Source organism: Coturnix japonica, chromosome 13 (assembly GCF_054131305.1).
Source record: "Coturnix japonica strain WE chromosome 13, WE-NBRP24, whole genome shotgun sequence".
Classification (NCBI taxonomy): domain Eukaryota; kingdom Metazoa; phylum Chordata; class Aves; order Galliformes; family Phasianidae; genus Coturnix; species Coturnix japonica.
Genome location: NC_140675.1, coordinates 14,657,158 through 14,674,201, shown reverse-complemented (window position 1 = coordinate 14,674,201; position 17,044 = coordinate 14,657,158). Strand labels below are relative to the sequence as shown.

Below are 17,044 nucleotides of genomic sequence, written 5' to 3'. Positions count from 1 at the left end.
TGGGCGCCTGCTGCTGTCCTGTGCACCACTGAGCTGCACGTGGTAATTATGTGCTGAGCTACAGCGGGAGGCACGGGAGCAAGAACACGAGGAGGCGAGCGGCTGGTTTTGTTTGCACAGTTAATTGATTCGCTAAACAAGAGCTCATAAACAACTGTTACTGTCCCCATTATCCAGGACAACCAGGCTGGTTTCCATCTGCTTCCTGACCTGGATATTAAATTGCAGCAGATGATGAAAATATGTCAATGGGAAGAAAGTTTTCTTTCGCCTGCCAGAGCCTTTTTTTGCTCAGAGTGAGCAAGTTCAGGCAGAAGGACAGAAGGACGGATAGAGGGACGTGATGGGGCAGTGAGCAGGGCAGGGGTCTGCCCCACATTGCATCCCACTGTGACACGGGATGTGCAGAGTGGGCACAGCTCTGTGTGGGCAGGGCTGACTCACAGATCCCATACAGGGAGGGAAGGGGACATCCCTGCCATTCTAGAGAGCTGTGCCCACACGTCTGGGAGTATCGCTGCCCACCGGGCAGTTCCAGCCTGGTCTGCTTGTTACGCAGAGCTAATTGGTTTAAAAGAGATTGCTGGGTCACTAATTACAGAGCCTATTGAACGGCACGTCTCAGCTTAGGGATACAATTAAAAGTTCACCCTAATTAATCAGGGGTAATTAACAGACCTTGCATTTCTCTCAGATTAATTAATCAAGGAATCCAGAGCAAATCAATGTGGGCAGGAGGGAAGCCGAGGAGGGAGGGAGAGGTGTCGTAGGGTGATGTGCTGCCTGACCCACTTCTCTGGACTGTGACATTACTCCATACATGGGGCTCTGTCTGTGGGCACAGTACCTCAAACACTGCATGAGCACAGCCATGTACACATGGGCAGCAGTACCCCAGTGAGGCCACATGCCCATGGCCATGGGTTTGGTGGCTGGAGCACCACGGTGTCCTCGGCCCAGGGCTGCTGTAGCTGTGCCAATCGTTAAAGGTGGTTTGGCTGCAGCTGTTTTCTCTCCAGCTCCTCGAGGAGAAGCGCACTGAGATAATCCAGGCAAAATGATAGATGTACATCTCTGTCTTGTGTATGGATCCAGCTCGGCGTTTGTAATATTTTGTTGCTAAGGAAGTCCTCGTTTGTGGTGTGATAGAGGACCCCATGCCAAAGTACGGAAATTGATGTGCTCGTAGTGGGAAACTTAATCACCAGAGGGTAAATGCCCACCTCGTTTTTCTCATGAAAGAGAAATGCAGCGCTTTGATTTTTGGCTCCAGTATAAACAGGGTGTGATTAAATATTGTTTCCTCTCTCCTGCTTGTCATTAATCAGGATATAGCTGTGAGCACCGAGTGTGATGTGGGGACACTTACTTTGATTCCTCGGGTTCTTAAACGGTTTTGTTCTCTCTTCAATCCCATTAAAAATAAGAAGCTGGGTGTTTCAAAGTGCTCCTGATGGAGAGCACCTCTGATCTGAAGGATGTGCTGCATGGGCAAACACTTGACCCCTGGCCATGCAGCATCCCCTGCCCCTTGGCACGGGTGGTCAAATCCTTCTTGTTGGTTTTGGAGCCAACTGCAGTGTTGGTGCTGCAGCACCCCAGCATGGCCTGGGGGTCATGTGGGGCATTTCTGATGCTGGAAGTCCTTGAGAAAGTGCTGTAACAGAAGGCACTTTTGTCACCCCTATTACAAGTACTGGAGCTGCTGGGATGGGGCAGTGGATGTTCCCATGGTCCTAAACAGGAGAGAAGAATGTGACCAGCACGTGTGAGGGTCTGCAGCAAGGAGGACAGGCTCTGCTTCAGTGCTGGAGAACACAGCTGTGTTGTGGTGAGTATACACCATCTGGTTCTCTCCCATCCCTGTGAATGGGGCAGATTTCCTCTTCTTCTCTACTCTAGGGCTTACATAAGGCAAGGATAGGGTTTAAAATTACAGATGAGCTAGGTTGGAGATGAGGCAACATTGAAGGGAAAAAAAGCTTTTAAAAATATATATATGTACCAGCCTGTGTTTGGGTACAGATTCCTCATTTGGAGTTAAATATAATCATGAAGGTCTGTGAGCGAAAGAGCTATTTCTAGTTATTGGAGAACTAGCTGCTGCCCCTGTGATCCCCAAGGAGCAATAATGAGATTTAACCTAAGCAGCCACCGTGGAGAGCCTGGTGTGTGATGGAGCAATGATGAGGAGCCACGTCTGTGGGGTCCCTGCCTGCTGCAGCCTGCAGATGAACTCTGACTGCATTATTTTCTGCACAGCACAGTTCATACAGCCTCTCCAGGGCACAGAACATGCACATGCACCTCTGAAAGCAGAGGATTCTGGCCCTTTCTGAGGGGTTTGGAGGATGCTAACGGGGAGGAAGAACCCGTTGACCCATGATGCCCTCACTCTGTGGGTCTGCACTGACCCTGTGCCTGCAAAGCACTGGGCACAGGGCTGGGAGCACCCAGCCCACGTCCCGTTATGTTCTTTGCAGCGTCAGTGACAGATACCTAAGGATTAAATTGAAGTAATCTCTGTAATCTACTCAGCGAGATTAAAGACTCTCCCCGCCCCCAGGCTTTATCCCTTTCATTCCAGGACTCCGCTAGCAGTGATTACAGCCGGGGAAGCCATTTAGCTTTTAAGCACCCTTCCAGCCTTCTTAAAAATACATTTCAGAATCAAATGAGTTTGTGCAGCGGGGCCGTGTCTGGCCGCTCTGGCTGGGAGAGATGCTGAGAATTAGCTCAAGTCAGAGTCCAAATTAAATTTATTGTTTCTGACCTTTTTTGGAGTACAGTGCATTTACAAGTGACTAATGAGGCTTACAGACAGTTTCAGACTTGGCTGAAGGCAGTTCCAAGGCCTCCACTCCCTGTGTGCTGTTTGGAGGGACTTTGAGACCCCCTGTCCCAATGAGATCACACAATCAGAGTCTGAGGACCTGCAGTGTGCGCTGAGTTTGGTGATGATGTGAGACCAGAGGGCTACATACAGGACCAGGATGAGCTCTTGGCAGCTGCACAGAGGCCAGGGCAGCCAACACAGCACTTGTTAATGTGACCACTGAGACCCTGATTCCATGTGGGCTGATTCCTGTGGACCTGGCCCAGCCATTCTCCTCTACATCCCAATTGCACACCCTGGGATTGCCTATTCTAGCTCCCTGTTCCCCATCAAACAGGGAGAGCCAGAAGGCACTTGGAGCAGCAGACCACGTGGGGATTGCAGGCATTCAAGGACACTGCAAGGCAGGGGCAGCTCAGCCCCATCTGCCTGTGGCACCGAGCATCCTTGTCCAGGTAGATGTACTGCTCAGCCATCCATTTGCAGCACAAGAAAAGGTGGCAGTTTGTCAGCCCAGAATCAAAAGGTTGTTAATGACATACATATTAGACACAGAAAACTGGATTAACAACGACACTTTGGCCCTGAGGGCTTTTCTGGGCTCTGGAAATAAATTCTAACCTTGATCTCTTCTGCCTACAACCTGAAGACATCAAGGGTAGAATATCACCTTTAATCTTATTTGCTATTTCCAGTATGCATTTTATTGCTTCCCTCTCTTCCTATAGATTTTATGTGCTCCCAGCACTCTTTTTCTTTGTGTATTTCTGTAATAATCTTCAATGATCCAAACATTTCTGCAGCCTTCTCTTTTTGTTCGCCTGTCAGCTGCCTGCACTTGGGATGAGCCCTTCAATGGGGTCCTCTCTGACAAAGGCACATCACCAGGAGCCCCCAGCACTGTTGGCTGTGGGCTGGAGCTGAGCCCCACATTCTTCCATGGTTCCTGATCACATTGTGATCCTACCAGCTGTTGCTGCCCTATGAGAGGGGCAGCAGGGGAAAGCCTTCCCTGGGACTCCTCTCTCTGTTGGGGCTTGCACTGCACCAGCAGCCCTTTGGGGGTGGCTCTCCCCTATTCCAGGGCTGTGGCTTCCAACCCTGATGGTGAGAGCGGGATCAGGGTGACCCATGGGGCTGTGCCGGCGCAGGCGGAAGGGCCACAGAGTGCCAAAAGCACCAGGAAGCTGTTGTTTGTGTGGAGCAGGGTGTAAACAGCAAACATGTCACAGAGCAAACATGCCCTGCAATGATAGAGAGACTGGAAGCCAAATTGTCAGCTTTAGAAAACATTCCTCCCTTGCAAGCAGAGAAACCTGGGGGTGTCTAAGCATCCACACCAGCTTTATTTATCCAGACACCTCTAATGTTCATGCCTAAGCAGTGTGTTTGCAGCCAGGGCTGGATCACCACATGGAAGCAATAAAACGGCTAAAAATGGATAAAGCAACTTTCCCACAGATTTCCTTTGGCACTCTGTCATGCAGCAGAACCGAGTGATTGATGCTTTCTGGCCCTAGAAAGGGAACCTGCCGGTACCCAGCCGCTCACTGCCCTGCTCCCACACTCCTGTTCCTATCTCTGCCCAGGCCAGGCAGCTCCTGCTGAGGGCTGCAGTCAGGGCAGGGCTTCATCTGCCCTCTCTCCTTGCTGAGCACTGCACCAGCTTGAGGAGGGCTGCCCAGCTCAGGGAAGCACCAAGCATGGCTGAGTTTACACCATGAGCCTGTGGGCTCCTTTAGGCTGACATGGTGCTGGTTTTGATTGTGATCTGCACAGATGTACTAGCGTTAATCCTCTACTCTGAGGAAAACACAGTATCCAGTGGCCCAGGTGGGTCACTTCACCCACTACAGTGATGCCAGTCCCATGAGAGCTCAGTCCCATCTTGGTACTCCAGAGCTCTCCTGAGCCATCAGCTTCTTTGTTGCTTAAGTGACTATTTTTAAACTCCCAGCAAGGTCCAATTTCACTGCTCCCACACAAGTGCAGGCAAAAGAAACTGCAGAGAGCACTGCTTTTCAGCCATCTTTTCCACCTTTCTTTACATCTGCACTGAGTTCCCAGGTGTTGCACAGGAGGAAATCTCCTCCCCACCTTGCTGCCAGGGAGCCCACAGCTACACTGGTTGTGTTGGGCTGGTACCTTGTGCCTGTCTCACTCTATCACCATCCTTCTTCCCAAGTAACACGACAAGTAGTTTTCTGAAGCAGAACAAGCTTTCTATGCTGAGAAGGCAGGGAGAGTGACTTAATGTTTATGTGGTGCTGCACACAGTCCTTTGGCATGAGCAGTCAAGCAGAAGCCTGGGATGGAAGGGTGTGAGAGGGAAGGAAGCATGACAAGTGGAGGGAGCTGGAGGGCTGGGGATGAAGCAACAGTCTGCATCCGTATCTTGCAAAATCCTTGCAGGTCACTGCAAAATCCTTTCCCAGGTCAATCTGCTTTTAGGGCATCACAAAGCAAACGGGTGAGGCCGAGCATCCCCAAACTGGCAATATCTGCGTTTTCTTCAAGATTTTTCCTCTTACAGCTCATACCACAGCAGCCGATGGCTGCTCCTTCTGCCCTTGCTGAGGACAGAAATCACAGCTGAATGCGGGGAGGCCCCTCCTCGCTCTGTCCCCTCCCTCAGTGGATGCCGCAGGGAAGGAGCTGCTCAAGGACCCGGCGCGGAGGCAGCCCGGGAGCAGGACGGACCCCGTGCCGGGCTGCCTTGTCCTCCGCAGCTTTGACTTCCCGACTCCCGGTCCTTCTCACTCCAGGTCCACCACGACCCAGCGCCGTGTCGTGCCCTGAGCGCAGGGACTCGTGCGAGGCAATAGGCACTCCGCCCCGTGCTGCACCTCTGCGTAGTTCAGGACTCAGGTTCAAGCGATGTGCAGGGCCCGGCGGGACAGCGGCTGCCTCCAACCCTGCCCGGTTCTGACGGCAGAGCTATTGGAGCTGTGTCGGGCGTGGGACAGGGCTACACCTCCGGGCACCTCTCACGGGGACGGGATCGCTCAGCGCCTCCCCGTCGGCGAGGCTCGCTAAGAGCTCAGGCAGCTCAGAGCCCGGCGGGCAGAGCGGGGCGGGCAGCCCGCACCCCAACCGGGGTCCGGCGCAGCGGAGGAACGAGGCCGGTCCCCGTCGCGTCCCCGTCTCCGTCCCGGGCGGGCGGGAGCCCCGCGGCGCGGCTCGGGGGAGGCAGCGGCCGCCGTGCGATCGCGGGGGCTCCGGGAGGAGCTGACGTCAGGCGGCCCCTTAAATAGCAGCGCAGCCGCCTCTGCCCCGGCACTTCCCGCGGAGCCGAGAGCCGCAGCCGCGCCCGCCGGGGATGGGAGCGGCGGCGCCGGGGCCGCGGACGCGCGGGGGCCGGTGCGGAGGGCGCAGTCCCGCGGGGTGGCCCGGCCGAGCCGCCTCGTAGCCGCCAGCCATGCCCGTGCCCGAGCGGCCCCGCCGGGAGCGCGGCGCCGGCCCCGCCGCGGAGCCCCGGGGGCAGCGGCTCGTCCCACCGCCGCGCTGAGCCGCGCCGAGCCGCGCCGCGCCGGGCAGCGCCATGCCCGCCGGTGTGGCCCCATGGAGCCATGGCGCATAGGGCGCCCAGCGGGCGGGCCGTGGCTCCATCCCGGCGGCTGGCGCGGAGGGTGCTCTTCCTTTTCACGCTGTCGCTGTCCTGCTCCTACCTCTGCTACAGCCTCCTCTGCTGCTGCGGCGGCCCCGCCGCGCCCCGCGCCCGCTGCGCGCCCGCCCGCAGCGCCGCCGCCGCCAAGAAACTTCTGCAGAAGTCTCGGTCCTGCCGGCCGCCTCCCGCGGAACCTCCGGGCAGCTCCGCGCCCGCCCGCCGCCCTCGGGAGCCCCCGGCACCGCCCGCAGGCAGCGCCCCGGGCCCGGCCCGTCCGGGCAGTAAGCGGCTGCCGCAGGCCATCGTGGTGGGCGTCAAGAAGGGCGGCACCCGCGCCGTGCTGGAGTTCATCCGCGTGCACCCCGACGTGCGCGCCCTGGGCACCGAGCCCCACTTCTTCGACCGCAACTACGACCGCGGGCTGGAGTGGTACAGGTGAGCGGTGATACGGGAACGGCCCCCGAAGCGGCGTCGCCCCGCGCTGCCCCGCTCCTCTCCCGCCCCGCATCGCCCGCCCGGCTCGGGCTGCCCGCAGAATCGCGGCTCTGCGCCGAGCGGTTGCGGAGACCTTCGGCTCCCGCATCCCTGGGGCGAGGCTGAGCGCAGGCGGCCGGGGAGGTCCCGGTTCGGCAGCCCCTGCCCAGCGGGTCCCTCCGCTGCAACCTGGGCGATGCCGCGTCTCCAGCTCATCACGGGATGCGCACACCGAGAAGCGGCCCCCGAACCGCGACCGCCCCGGTACCGCAGCCCTGCGCAGCGTCCCTCGGAGCCGCTCTGCCGACAGCTTTAATGGCAGGGTCTGTGAAAGGGCGGAACGTCCTCCTGCTCCCCGTGTGCCTCGAGTCAGATAAGCGAGAGTGTGCTCACGGTCCCTCATAATTCGCAGATAACAGCGAGTGCATCTCCAGGAGGAGATGGTGAGATTTTCATTTAAGTAAAGGTTTTTGTGGACTGTTTGGTGATGCTCAGCATAGGGTGGAGGGTGCTCATCCACACCCACAGCCCAGGCTGCATGCTGGCTGGTTCCTGCTCAGCGTGCTGCCTTGTTCTGCGGTGAGCACTGTGGGAGCCTTGGGCAGCTCCCAGGCAGGGTTTGGTGCTCGTAGGGCATCAGCCTCGGGAGGCCACCTGTACCTGTGAGTGTGCAACAGGGGAGGATGCCTGGCACAGGTGTGTGCAGAGCAATGCATCTGGCTGTGGGGCTGTGCACCCAGCTCTGCTCTCTTCCATGTTCCCTGAGCAAAGTGGTGCTCGTCGGCTCCCAAATGGGTTGGGAAGCAGTGCGATGTGATACTTGCTCTTGGCCCTTCTGTGTTTGTCTCTGTGCAGGCCAGACATGAGTCATGCCTGTGGCGTCAGGATGCTGCTTGCTGACTGCGAGTGGGTCAGGGCTGCTCTGTGCGTTGTTTGAGTGCTGGGCTAGTCCTCCAACATCCCTGCCCAGGGGGCCAGCCCCAGCACAGCAGCAGGAGGGCTGTCAAGGCGTGCAGGCAGCCGCTGTGCCAGGATCATGGAGAGCAGTGTAGCCAGAGGTGTGCTGCTCTGTGTGCAATGGTTCTGCTGGCAGGTGATTGGTGAGCTAGTATGGGTGCAGGTGGAGAGCTATGAAGCCCTTTTCCTGTCCTAAAGGAACTGCAGATTGCCTAGAAGCCATGAGGGGGTGATTCTGTGATACAGGCAGACAGTGACAGGAACTGCAGCAGTTTGGCTGAAGGGCCCCAGTGTAGCAGGTTGGGTGAGAAGCAGGGTCCTGCCGAGCCCCAAATCCAGTGGGAGCTCTGTGTGCCTTGCATCTGGCTGGGAAGCAGCACCGTCCTGGGCCTTGCAGACCCCCTGGGTTACAGTGAGGTGGGGGGAGCTCAGGGCTGAGAGCCTCACTGACAGCAGGGGACCAAAACTCATGGTGGTGATGAGAGCATGGCTGGGTGCTGCGGGGCCTGGAGCTGTGTCTAGATCAATGGAGAGATCACATCAGGACAGTGGAGTCTCCAAATTACTTCAGATAAAACAATTAAATGACACTTCCCCGGTTTTATTACTTTTTTTTTTTTTTATCTCACAAATGTGCCAAAACTTAAGCGCAGCGGCTGCTAATGTACAAAGTGTGGAATTGATTTTACTCCTTGCAAGTGGAGCAATTAAATGTGGAGCAGGTCTAATGCTCAGCGTGATGAGCTGCCATCACCTTGCCAGGAGAGCAGGGGAGCAGGGAAAGGGCAGCACTGGCACCCAGCGAGGGGCTGATGCCAGCACAGCCAGCAGCTGTCACTAATGGGAGAGAGGGGACACCCTGGACCCACTGGGGACATGGGCTGTATGGAAGGGCAAATGCTGTCCTCGGTGAGCAGAGCCAATGTCCAACCCCTCTGCTCCCCATGCAGCCCAGGCACTGCTTCCTTAGCGTCCAACCAACCCCACCCTTGCTGTTCCCATCAGCCTTTCTTATCCTCTTCATTAGCAAGAGAAACACTACAGGAAAGATATTTTTAGCAAGATCTGTTTTAAGACAGCCGAAACCAACCTGCCAGCTACTGGAGAGGATCGATTCATCACCAATTCTGGGCTCAATGCTCAATATGGAGCTTCTCCTGCTGCAGCAGTGTGCCAATAACCTTCAATATTTTCCAGAACACAGAGAAATTGGTGTCATTTAATTTACAGTTAACTTTGAACGGCAACTTGGGGTGCAGCTTTCCTCTGCAGGATTCCTACATGACCCCATGGGATGTTCCAGCAATGCTCTCACAGTGGTTTGTGGCAGCTGGGGCTTTAGGGCACTGCCCAGCTGTGGTCCCTGCACAGAGGGGAGCAGAACCTCAGGTGGGAGGGAAGTGGTCACGTTTCCCTGTGCCTGCAGGAGGGAGCTGCAAACCCTGGCTCCCGCACTCCGCCTCACTAATTGCTCTCTGCTAATGGCCACGTTGGCTCTCACACAAATGGGAGCCCATTAGGTTTCGCCCAACGACATGGACTGTTTTGTGGGCTTGACTGACAGTGCATTTTGCTAAAGTTAATTAGCAAGAAGAGAGGAAGGCAGCAAGCTTCAAGGATGCTTTGAAGTTTCCTTGACTTCAGACAGGGCCCTGGCTCAGAGGATGGGTGCATGGCCCCACAGGGGCTGCAGTGCCCAAGAGCAGAGCATGGGGCTGCAGGCACAGCACTGACCCTGACAGTGATCACAGTGCATGGGAACTTCCCCTCCAGAGTGCTGGAAGGGCATGGGGAGGTACCTCCTTGCAGAGCATTGAGCCTTCAGTGTTAATGATGTGTGTTCCCGTTCTGTCTTCCATGACCTTGTTTGTAAGCCCTGCAATTTGTTATAACCTTCGCTTTGTAGCATGAGATCCTGCTCAGATCCCAGCATGGCTGTGGGCTCCAAATCTGAGAGGTGAAGGATGCTGCTGGCACCCATCAAGGGCTGCACACAGCCTGCAGTGCCCATGGGAGCTGCTGTGCTGCAGGGCTGGGCAGTGCCCTCAGCCCCCAGTGTGCTGTGTGTGGCTGCGTGAAGGATCCCCATGAGCTGAAGCTCCCCTGGCCCAGCAGCTCCCAGCTGTAGGATTTGGGGCAGGGGTGTTCAGTGAGAGGGGAGCTGCACAGTGCCTGCATGCGTGACGGTCAGCAGCACTGTGCCTTTTGGAAAAGATTGTGTTGACTTAAAGGACACCACAAATCTCTGGAGCGTTTGAATGATTAAAAATGAATCAGCAACAAAGTTAATTACTGTGTTCACACTGCTTTTATGCATTGAAATGTCCCTCATTATCTGTCTGTGAGCACTGGTGTAAGTTCTTTGAACATAAACATTTATTAAAGGGAGCTGCTCTGTCATTAACACTTCGCACTGCCTGGGGCTGGGCTGGGTTTCTCTGGGTCCCCTCTCAGCACAGCACTTCCCAGTGGGGACAGATCCCCTCAACCATACAGCTTTAGGGGATGGTGCTGAGCCCACCCTGCAGGGCTGAGCAGCAGCAAAGCACTGCTGCCAGGCATCCCACAGCGCTGCCATCCGCATCCCCCACCAGGGGCTGGGGCTGGGGCTGCTCCCAGCTCCATGTCCCTGCATGAGCAGCAGCTGTTCGGGTGTCAGCTGCCGTAGTGTTGCGTCCTGAAAGTCTGCTGCAATGTCACTCTGCTGGTGAGAGCTTCTTTTATCTCCCTCACACCTCAGTTTCTCGCATGCTTGACCCAGTTTTGCTAAAATCTTCGTGGAGCTGGGCTTGTGCTTTCATCTACTGACACTGTTTGCAATCTTGCCACGCCTGGTATGGCAGAGGGTGGCACAGCATTGCATGGCTTTGCACAGCACAGCACAGCATGGCATAGCAGGGCACAGCATGGCACATACAGCTTCTCAGCTCTGTGTCCATGTGGCACATCCCAGCCACAGGTACACAGGTACACTCAGCCCTCCCACCAGAGCCAGCACAGGGTATTTTTTTGCCAAATTAAACAGTTTGGTCTCATGCCGATGAGTGGCTGAAGTCCAGGATTGCACACACATCAGTTTGTGGCCTCGGAGCTCCAGCTGCACCCTCCAAATCTTCAGCACACAACGAGCAGCGGCAGCAAATATTTGCCCGGAGCTGGCAGTGCTCCGTGCAGCACTATGAGGGCTGAAGGCAGAGCTGTAACGGGATTACTGAGCACGCGCTCCCCCCATGCACGTTGATCCGCAATATCTCAATCATCTGATGAATTTTTGTACAAATTTATCCCTGGGAGAGTGTTTCACGCATGTTCAACATCAAAGCAACGTAGCCAGCAAGGGAGCGTATGTTTCTTTAATGTGGGAGTGTTGTAGGGACTGCAGGGTGCCCAAAGGCAGATTATAAGAGAATTAATAATTCAGGTCTGGGAAAGGTGCTGGAGAGAAGTTAACTCCTTCTGGGCAGGCGTCGTTTCGCAGGTTGGGAGAGAGCATTAATGCTCATCTACAATGTACTAAAGGGCTTTAAGAATTTAGTAACTACAATAAAAATAATCTCTAATTCAAGAGGAATTAATGCTGTATCTCCAGCCAGATTAGTGCAGTGAGCGGGGGATTTGCTAGGGCTGGGGATGCCCAGTAGGTTTGATGCACATCCCTGGGTTGCACCCTGGGCAATCAGAGTGGCAGTGGGGCACCATAGGGCAGTGCAGCCCTGTGCTGTGCTGGGGAGGCACTGCCCTCCTCCCCAAGTGTCTGCAGCAGTGCAGGGCCCCACTGTGTCCCAAGGAAGGAGCTGTCAGCTGTCCCACACTGTCAGCCAAGCAGAATGTGTGTGCAGAGAGCACTGTGCCAGGGAGCCCCCGACTACTCCCACTGCCCCAGGACGTGTCCCTGCTCCCACAGCTGATCACAGGGGCAGGTGAGGGAAGTGGCTGCTCTGCAGCCCACACTGCTTCAGTCAGACTATGGTGGAGCTCACCCTGCCACGTCCCCAGTCATGTCCGTGCCCTGCTGCTCACTCAGCATCAGCTTTAACCTCCTCCATTTCTGCTGTGTTGCAGATTCTCTTCACCACGACAAAGCACTTGTGCACATGCTGCCAGATGGACAGCTCTGGTATGGCTGCTGCAGCCTGCGGGTGCTGTGAGCACTCATGATGGTGGCATCACCCTGGTCCCCAGGTGGGACCACGCAGGTGAACCCCTGAGCATCCAGCAGCAGCCCCAGAGCCAGCAGCATTTGTGTCCCACCTCTGCATGTCCCACACCTGAGTGAGTGCTGCAGTGAGCCTGGCCCTTCCATGTCACCAGCATGTCACTGCACAGGCACTGCCTCTGACATAGCACAGGGGTCCGGCACCACAACCTGCTGCATATTTGGCTAAGGAGCACCCAGCAAGGAGCCCACTGCACCCACAGCGCCATGCAGGTGCTGGAAGCCTTCAAACCCGAATATGCCAGCCCTGGGCTTAAAACTATGTGACATGCTATTTGTATGCAAATAACTTTCAGAATGCAAAAGTCCAAAAATATCATTTTAAAGTCAACTGTAATTAAGTTTGCAATGCATTTCCCAGCTCCTGCAGCTCTGGGGATCCCGCCGTTAACACAAAGATGAATGTGTGGATGACATTTCTCCCCCTCGCATGGTTTTGCTGGTGATTTATTTATCTATTCGGGCTGGGTTTTGTTGTCTCAGCAGTCTCTGTTGTTCAGGAGCAGCGAACACTGGGAGTCCATTTAAAAAGAAAACAACTCCTGTCTCATTTCTGTAATTTATTATGCGGAGATTTTGTGTTTTTCATAATTGATTAGAACCTGTAATTTCATTTTTTAAATACGTGGACCTATTAGCTCACGTAATGAAAGTCTAACAAGCCTGAAGATGAGCCATTAATGAAACAGCAGTTTTATGATTCTCCAACAATATATTGTAACAGCAACTCGCTTATAAAGCTGTCCTGCACTGATTTACGCTGAAACTTGTTTGTGATATGGAGATAGCAGCAGTGTTGCCTGGCACTAAATTAGCACTTCCTGACAGTCATTAAACAATGGGAATCATAATCTGGATTTATGGGGTTTGGAGCGGAGCAGTGGGAAAGGCCAATTAAGCCACGGCTGTGCTCAGGTACCTGTGTAATACATCTCTATTAATTTATGCTAGCGAATTAGTTCTCTTTCAAACAAAAGAAATGGTCAAGAGCAGGTGAGGGCTGAAACACCGTGCCCAGGTGATGCCACCAATGAGTCTCCTCTGGGCTGGGTCTGCTGTTTGGTTTGTCTGCATCCCATGGAGATGGGCTCAGGACGTTGTTCCCTCGCACTCCCATGCATGGCTTTGCCTATCCTATTGCAGGAGACCTGGGAGCCCATGACCCCCACAGCCAGCAGCTGCAGCAGGTCCCTGGCAGCATGCATGGTTTGTTGCCAGCAAAGCCTTCCTGGAGGCACATCTCAGAGCTCACCGTAAAGCTCTCCCCAGGCAGCATCTGCTTGTGCCTTTACAGCTCACAGATGAATTGTAATCAGCTAGCCACTAACTTCCACTGCAGAATGGAAGAAGTAACAGATGCTTTTGAGCAATAAACATAATTGAAACGTAAAGTGCCTGTGAGCACAGGAGGCCCTTGGGGTGCAGTCCCTGGTGCATGCCCAGAGCGCAGGGCAGTGCTGCAGCCACATGTGTCCAGCACCACTCTCCCCTTGTTCCTTCCAAAGACCTGAAGGTGGAGGAGAGGCCATTCTGCTTGCAGTCCAACCAAACGATTGCCATCAATACAGGTGTTGTCCCAGCACTGTCACAGCGCCAGTAAGCCCCAGGGAACTGGTGCCAGCAAATGGCACTGTGCAGCCACCCTGCCCTCCTGCTGCAATGGATCTAATGGTTGAATCTGGTAGTACAAGGGCAATTTATAAATCTTTCCATCCCATTAGATTTTATTTGATTTGGATGTTCACGCGTCAAAGCAAATGATTTAATTAGCACTAAGCGGAGCTGCCTGCCCCAGTGCTCCCAGCCCTGCAGCTCTGCCTTCACCCAGAGAGGGGAACCAGGGCTGCGTGGGACTGCTGGGGGCCAGGCATAGGTGGGGACAGCTGTGTCCCCATGGAGTGGGGCTGCACTTGGGGCTGGCACTTGTCTCTCACTGGTAGTGCCCAGCAGTGCTGTAATGCAATTGTGGCAGGGGCAATTGCAGCAGCTGTAATTTCTTTTGGAAATGACAACCAGTGTAGCAATATGTGATGAATGGACTGGTGGCTCCACAGAGGTTTTCTCATGGTTAATGCCATGGCAGCTACCGGGGCAGATGGCTGCAGAGTGAACTCATATACTGCCCTGAAGCTGGTGAATTCAGCACCAGTGGAGATGGAGCAGCCACAGCTGCTGCATGGCACCTCTCCAGTGCAGTGCCCTCCCTTCTGTCCTACCTGGCCCTGAGCCCTTGGGGCTGAGCAACCCAGGTATGTGCAGCCCCACAGGAGTTGGGACAGGACATGGCTGAGGCAGCCCCTGCAGCAAAGCAGGATGGAGCTGTGTCCTCCTGCCATCTGGTCCTGCTGGGAAAGGACACCCTGCCAGCCTGGTTCTGCTCCTCCTCACCACCACATTCTCTGCTTGCAGGAGCCTGATGCCGCGCACACTCGACAGCCAGATCACAGTGGAGAAGACCCCCAGCTACTTCGTCACCAAGGAGGCCCCACGGCGGATCTTCAACATGTCTCGGGACACCAAGCTGATCGTGGTGGTGCGCAACCCCGTCACCCGCGCCATCTCGGACTACACGCAGACGCTCTCCAAGAAGCCAGACATCCCCACCTTTGAGGGGCTGTCCTTCCGCAACCGCAGCCTGGGCCTGGTGGACACCTCCTGGAACGCCATCCGTATCGGGATGTATGCTGTGCACCTGCAGAGCTGGCTGCAGTACTTCCCCCTCTCTCAGATCCATTTTGTCAGTGGGGAGAAGCTGATCACTGACCCAGCTGGAGAGATGGGTAAGGTGCAGGACTTCCTGGGCATCCGGAGGGTCATCACCGATAAGCACTTCTACTTCAACAAGACAAAAGGCTTTCCTTGCCTGAAAAAAACAGAGAGCAACAGCTCACCTCGCTGCCTGGGCAAATCCAAGGGGAGGACTCATGTACAGATAGACCCCGAGGTGATAGAGCAGCTTCGGGACTTTTATAGACCTTACAACATCAAGTTCTATGAAACAGTTGGGCAAGACTTCAGGTGGGAATGAGCAGCCAGGAGTGGAGCTGCAGTGACATGAGCTGCAGTCTTCCATGGGGCAGTGTGGGGGGGGTAGGGCCAGGACCTGCACCAGCCCCATCCTTCCTGCAGCTGTGGCATGGCAGGAGGGGGCCAGGCTGCTGCAGGGTGAGCAGAGCCAGGACCACAGTGTCCATCTGCAGATGCAGGGTAAGTGCCACAGGTGCTGCCATCCCAATGCATTGCTGTGGAGTCCCTTGTGGTGGTGCTGTGGTGATGGCCCCACTTCCAGGGTATGTCCCTCCTCAGCACCCCAAAGGGAGCCAGGCAGCCAGAACAGAGGATGTGCCCAGGGCAGTCAGGGCTCTGCTTCCCACAGCCTTCTGTCCCTGCAGAGAAGTGTGGCCGTCAGGAGGGTGAGATGTATCTGCTTGAAACAAAACGTCTTTGAAACATGTTGTACCGATATTTTGTCCTGTGAATAAAGCACAGAATCCTGCTGTTACGGGTACTTCAGTGGCACTAGCGTCCTTGTTCAGCATGTGATCCCTTGTGTAAATAAAAGCGGCTACCACTGGTCCTTACGCATGGGCTTTTCTTAGGGCAATCTCTTCTGTGTTTGGGGCAGCCCCATGGCATCCTGCTCCCAGCCGTGCTGCTGGGCTGCTGGTGTTGCAGGTGGAGACCCAGGGACAGCACAAGAGGGAGGGAGGAGGCCTTGCGGAGCTTGACATGGGGTTCAGCTGCTCCAGTCATGATACCAGGAATGATAGTGACATGGCTGGGCACAACGGGGCAGATCTGAGCTGTGGTTGTGCACTCATGGCCTGTCCCATCCTGCAGCACTCCATCTCAGCAGGCTATTAGCAGTCACAGTAACAAGCACCACTGGTCGTGCATATCAACAGCAGCTCCTGCTCGAGAGATGTTCTCTGCCTTTCCGAGCGTTGAACTGTTTGAATCATCTATTGATTTTCACAGTAAATCTCAGGTATTTCTGTCAAAGGTTGCAATTTACCACTAGCATCTAAATCCCGAGCTGCAGCCTGCCCTGCCTGCTGGCAGCCCCATGCCCGTAGAACCATAGATAGCATCACAGAAACATTAAGGTTGGAAAAGGCCTCTGGGGTCATCAAACCCAACCCCATCCCATCCCTCCATGTCCACCAGCTGTGTACCCCAGTGCACATCTCCACAGTTCCTGAACACCTCCAGGGATGGTGACTCCACCATCTCCCTGGGCAATCAATGCCAGTGCTGGAATGCTCTTTCTGAGCCTTCCTGGGACTGATTCCTGTGTAAAGAACTCTGATGAGAACAGCTTGGAGGTAATTCATGGCCATCTTACATCATGCTCCCTGCATCCCTCCCACCATCTTCCAGCAGCAGCTGGAGGAGCTGGGCAGCACCCAGCAGTGAGGCCCCACGGACAGCTGTGGGCAGGCAGTAGCCCGGAGGGGATTATCAGGGAGATGGGATGTCTTCTGATATGATTTTATTCCTTTAAAGGAAAATAAATAAATAAACATTCACAGCAAGACTCACAAATCCCAGGCTTGCAGTGAAAAAGCCATTTCCTATCCACTCCAAGGAAGCAGAAGGTACTGGGCTAGATTGATCCCCCCAGCAATGCCGTATTAGTGGGAAATTAGAGCTGGAGGCTGGGAAAACAACTGCAATATCAAACAATTACTCTACATTCATCCTTACAAATGTAGGGAGCAGAAATGAGCCTGCATCAGGTATTAAATTTCCAAGAGGGAGGCAAATGAGGGCTCAGAAAGGGCTGTGCTGACGATGCTGATCATGTTGGAAGCTCCCAAAACATGGCTTAAAAAGCTTTCAATTGGGCAACCTACACATGGCAATGCCAGTGCTGTGCAGTGAGACTGCAGAAGGGACCTGGGTGTCAGCACAGAGCTGTGTCCCCCCAAGCTCCCAAATGCCATTGGGTCCT

The 17,044-nt window shown here is 54.9% G+C and overlaps 1 protein-coding gene across 1 annotated transcript; it reads left to right on the top strand.

The window, feature by feature from the left end:
* Positions 1-5,859: 5,859 nt before the first annotated feature.
* On the top strand, positions 5,860-15,671 carry HS3ST2 (heparan sulfate-glucosamine 3-sulfotransferase 2). Its single transcript, XM_015877027.3, has 2 exons — positions 5,860-6,878; positions 14,500-15,671. Exons 1-2 carry the CDS (start codon positions 6,406-6,408, stop codon positions 15,116-15,118), a joined length of 1,092 nt encoding a protein of 363 aa, XP_015732513.1. The 5' UTR covers positions 5,860-6,405; the 3' UTR covers positions 15,119-15,671.
* The last annotated feature ends 1,373 nt before the right edge of the window (positions 15,672-17,044 follow it).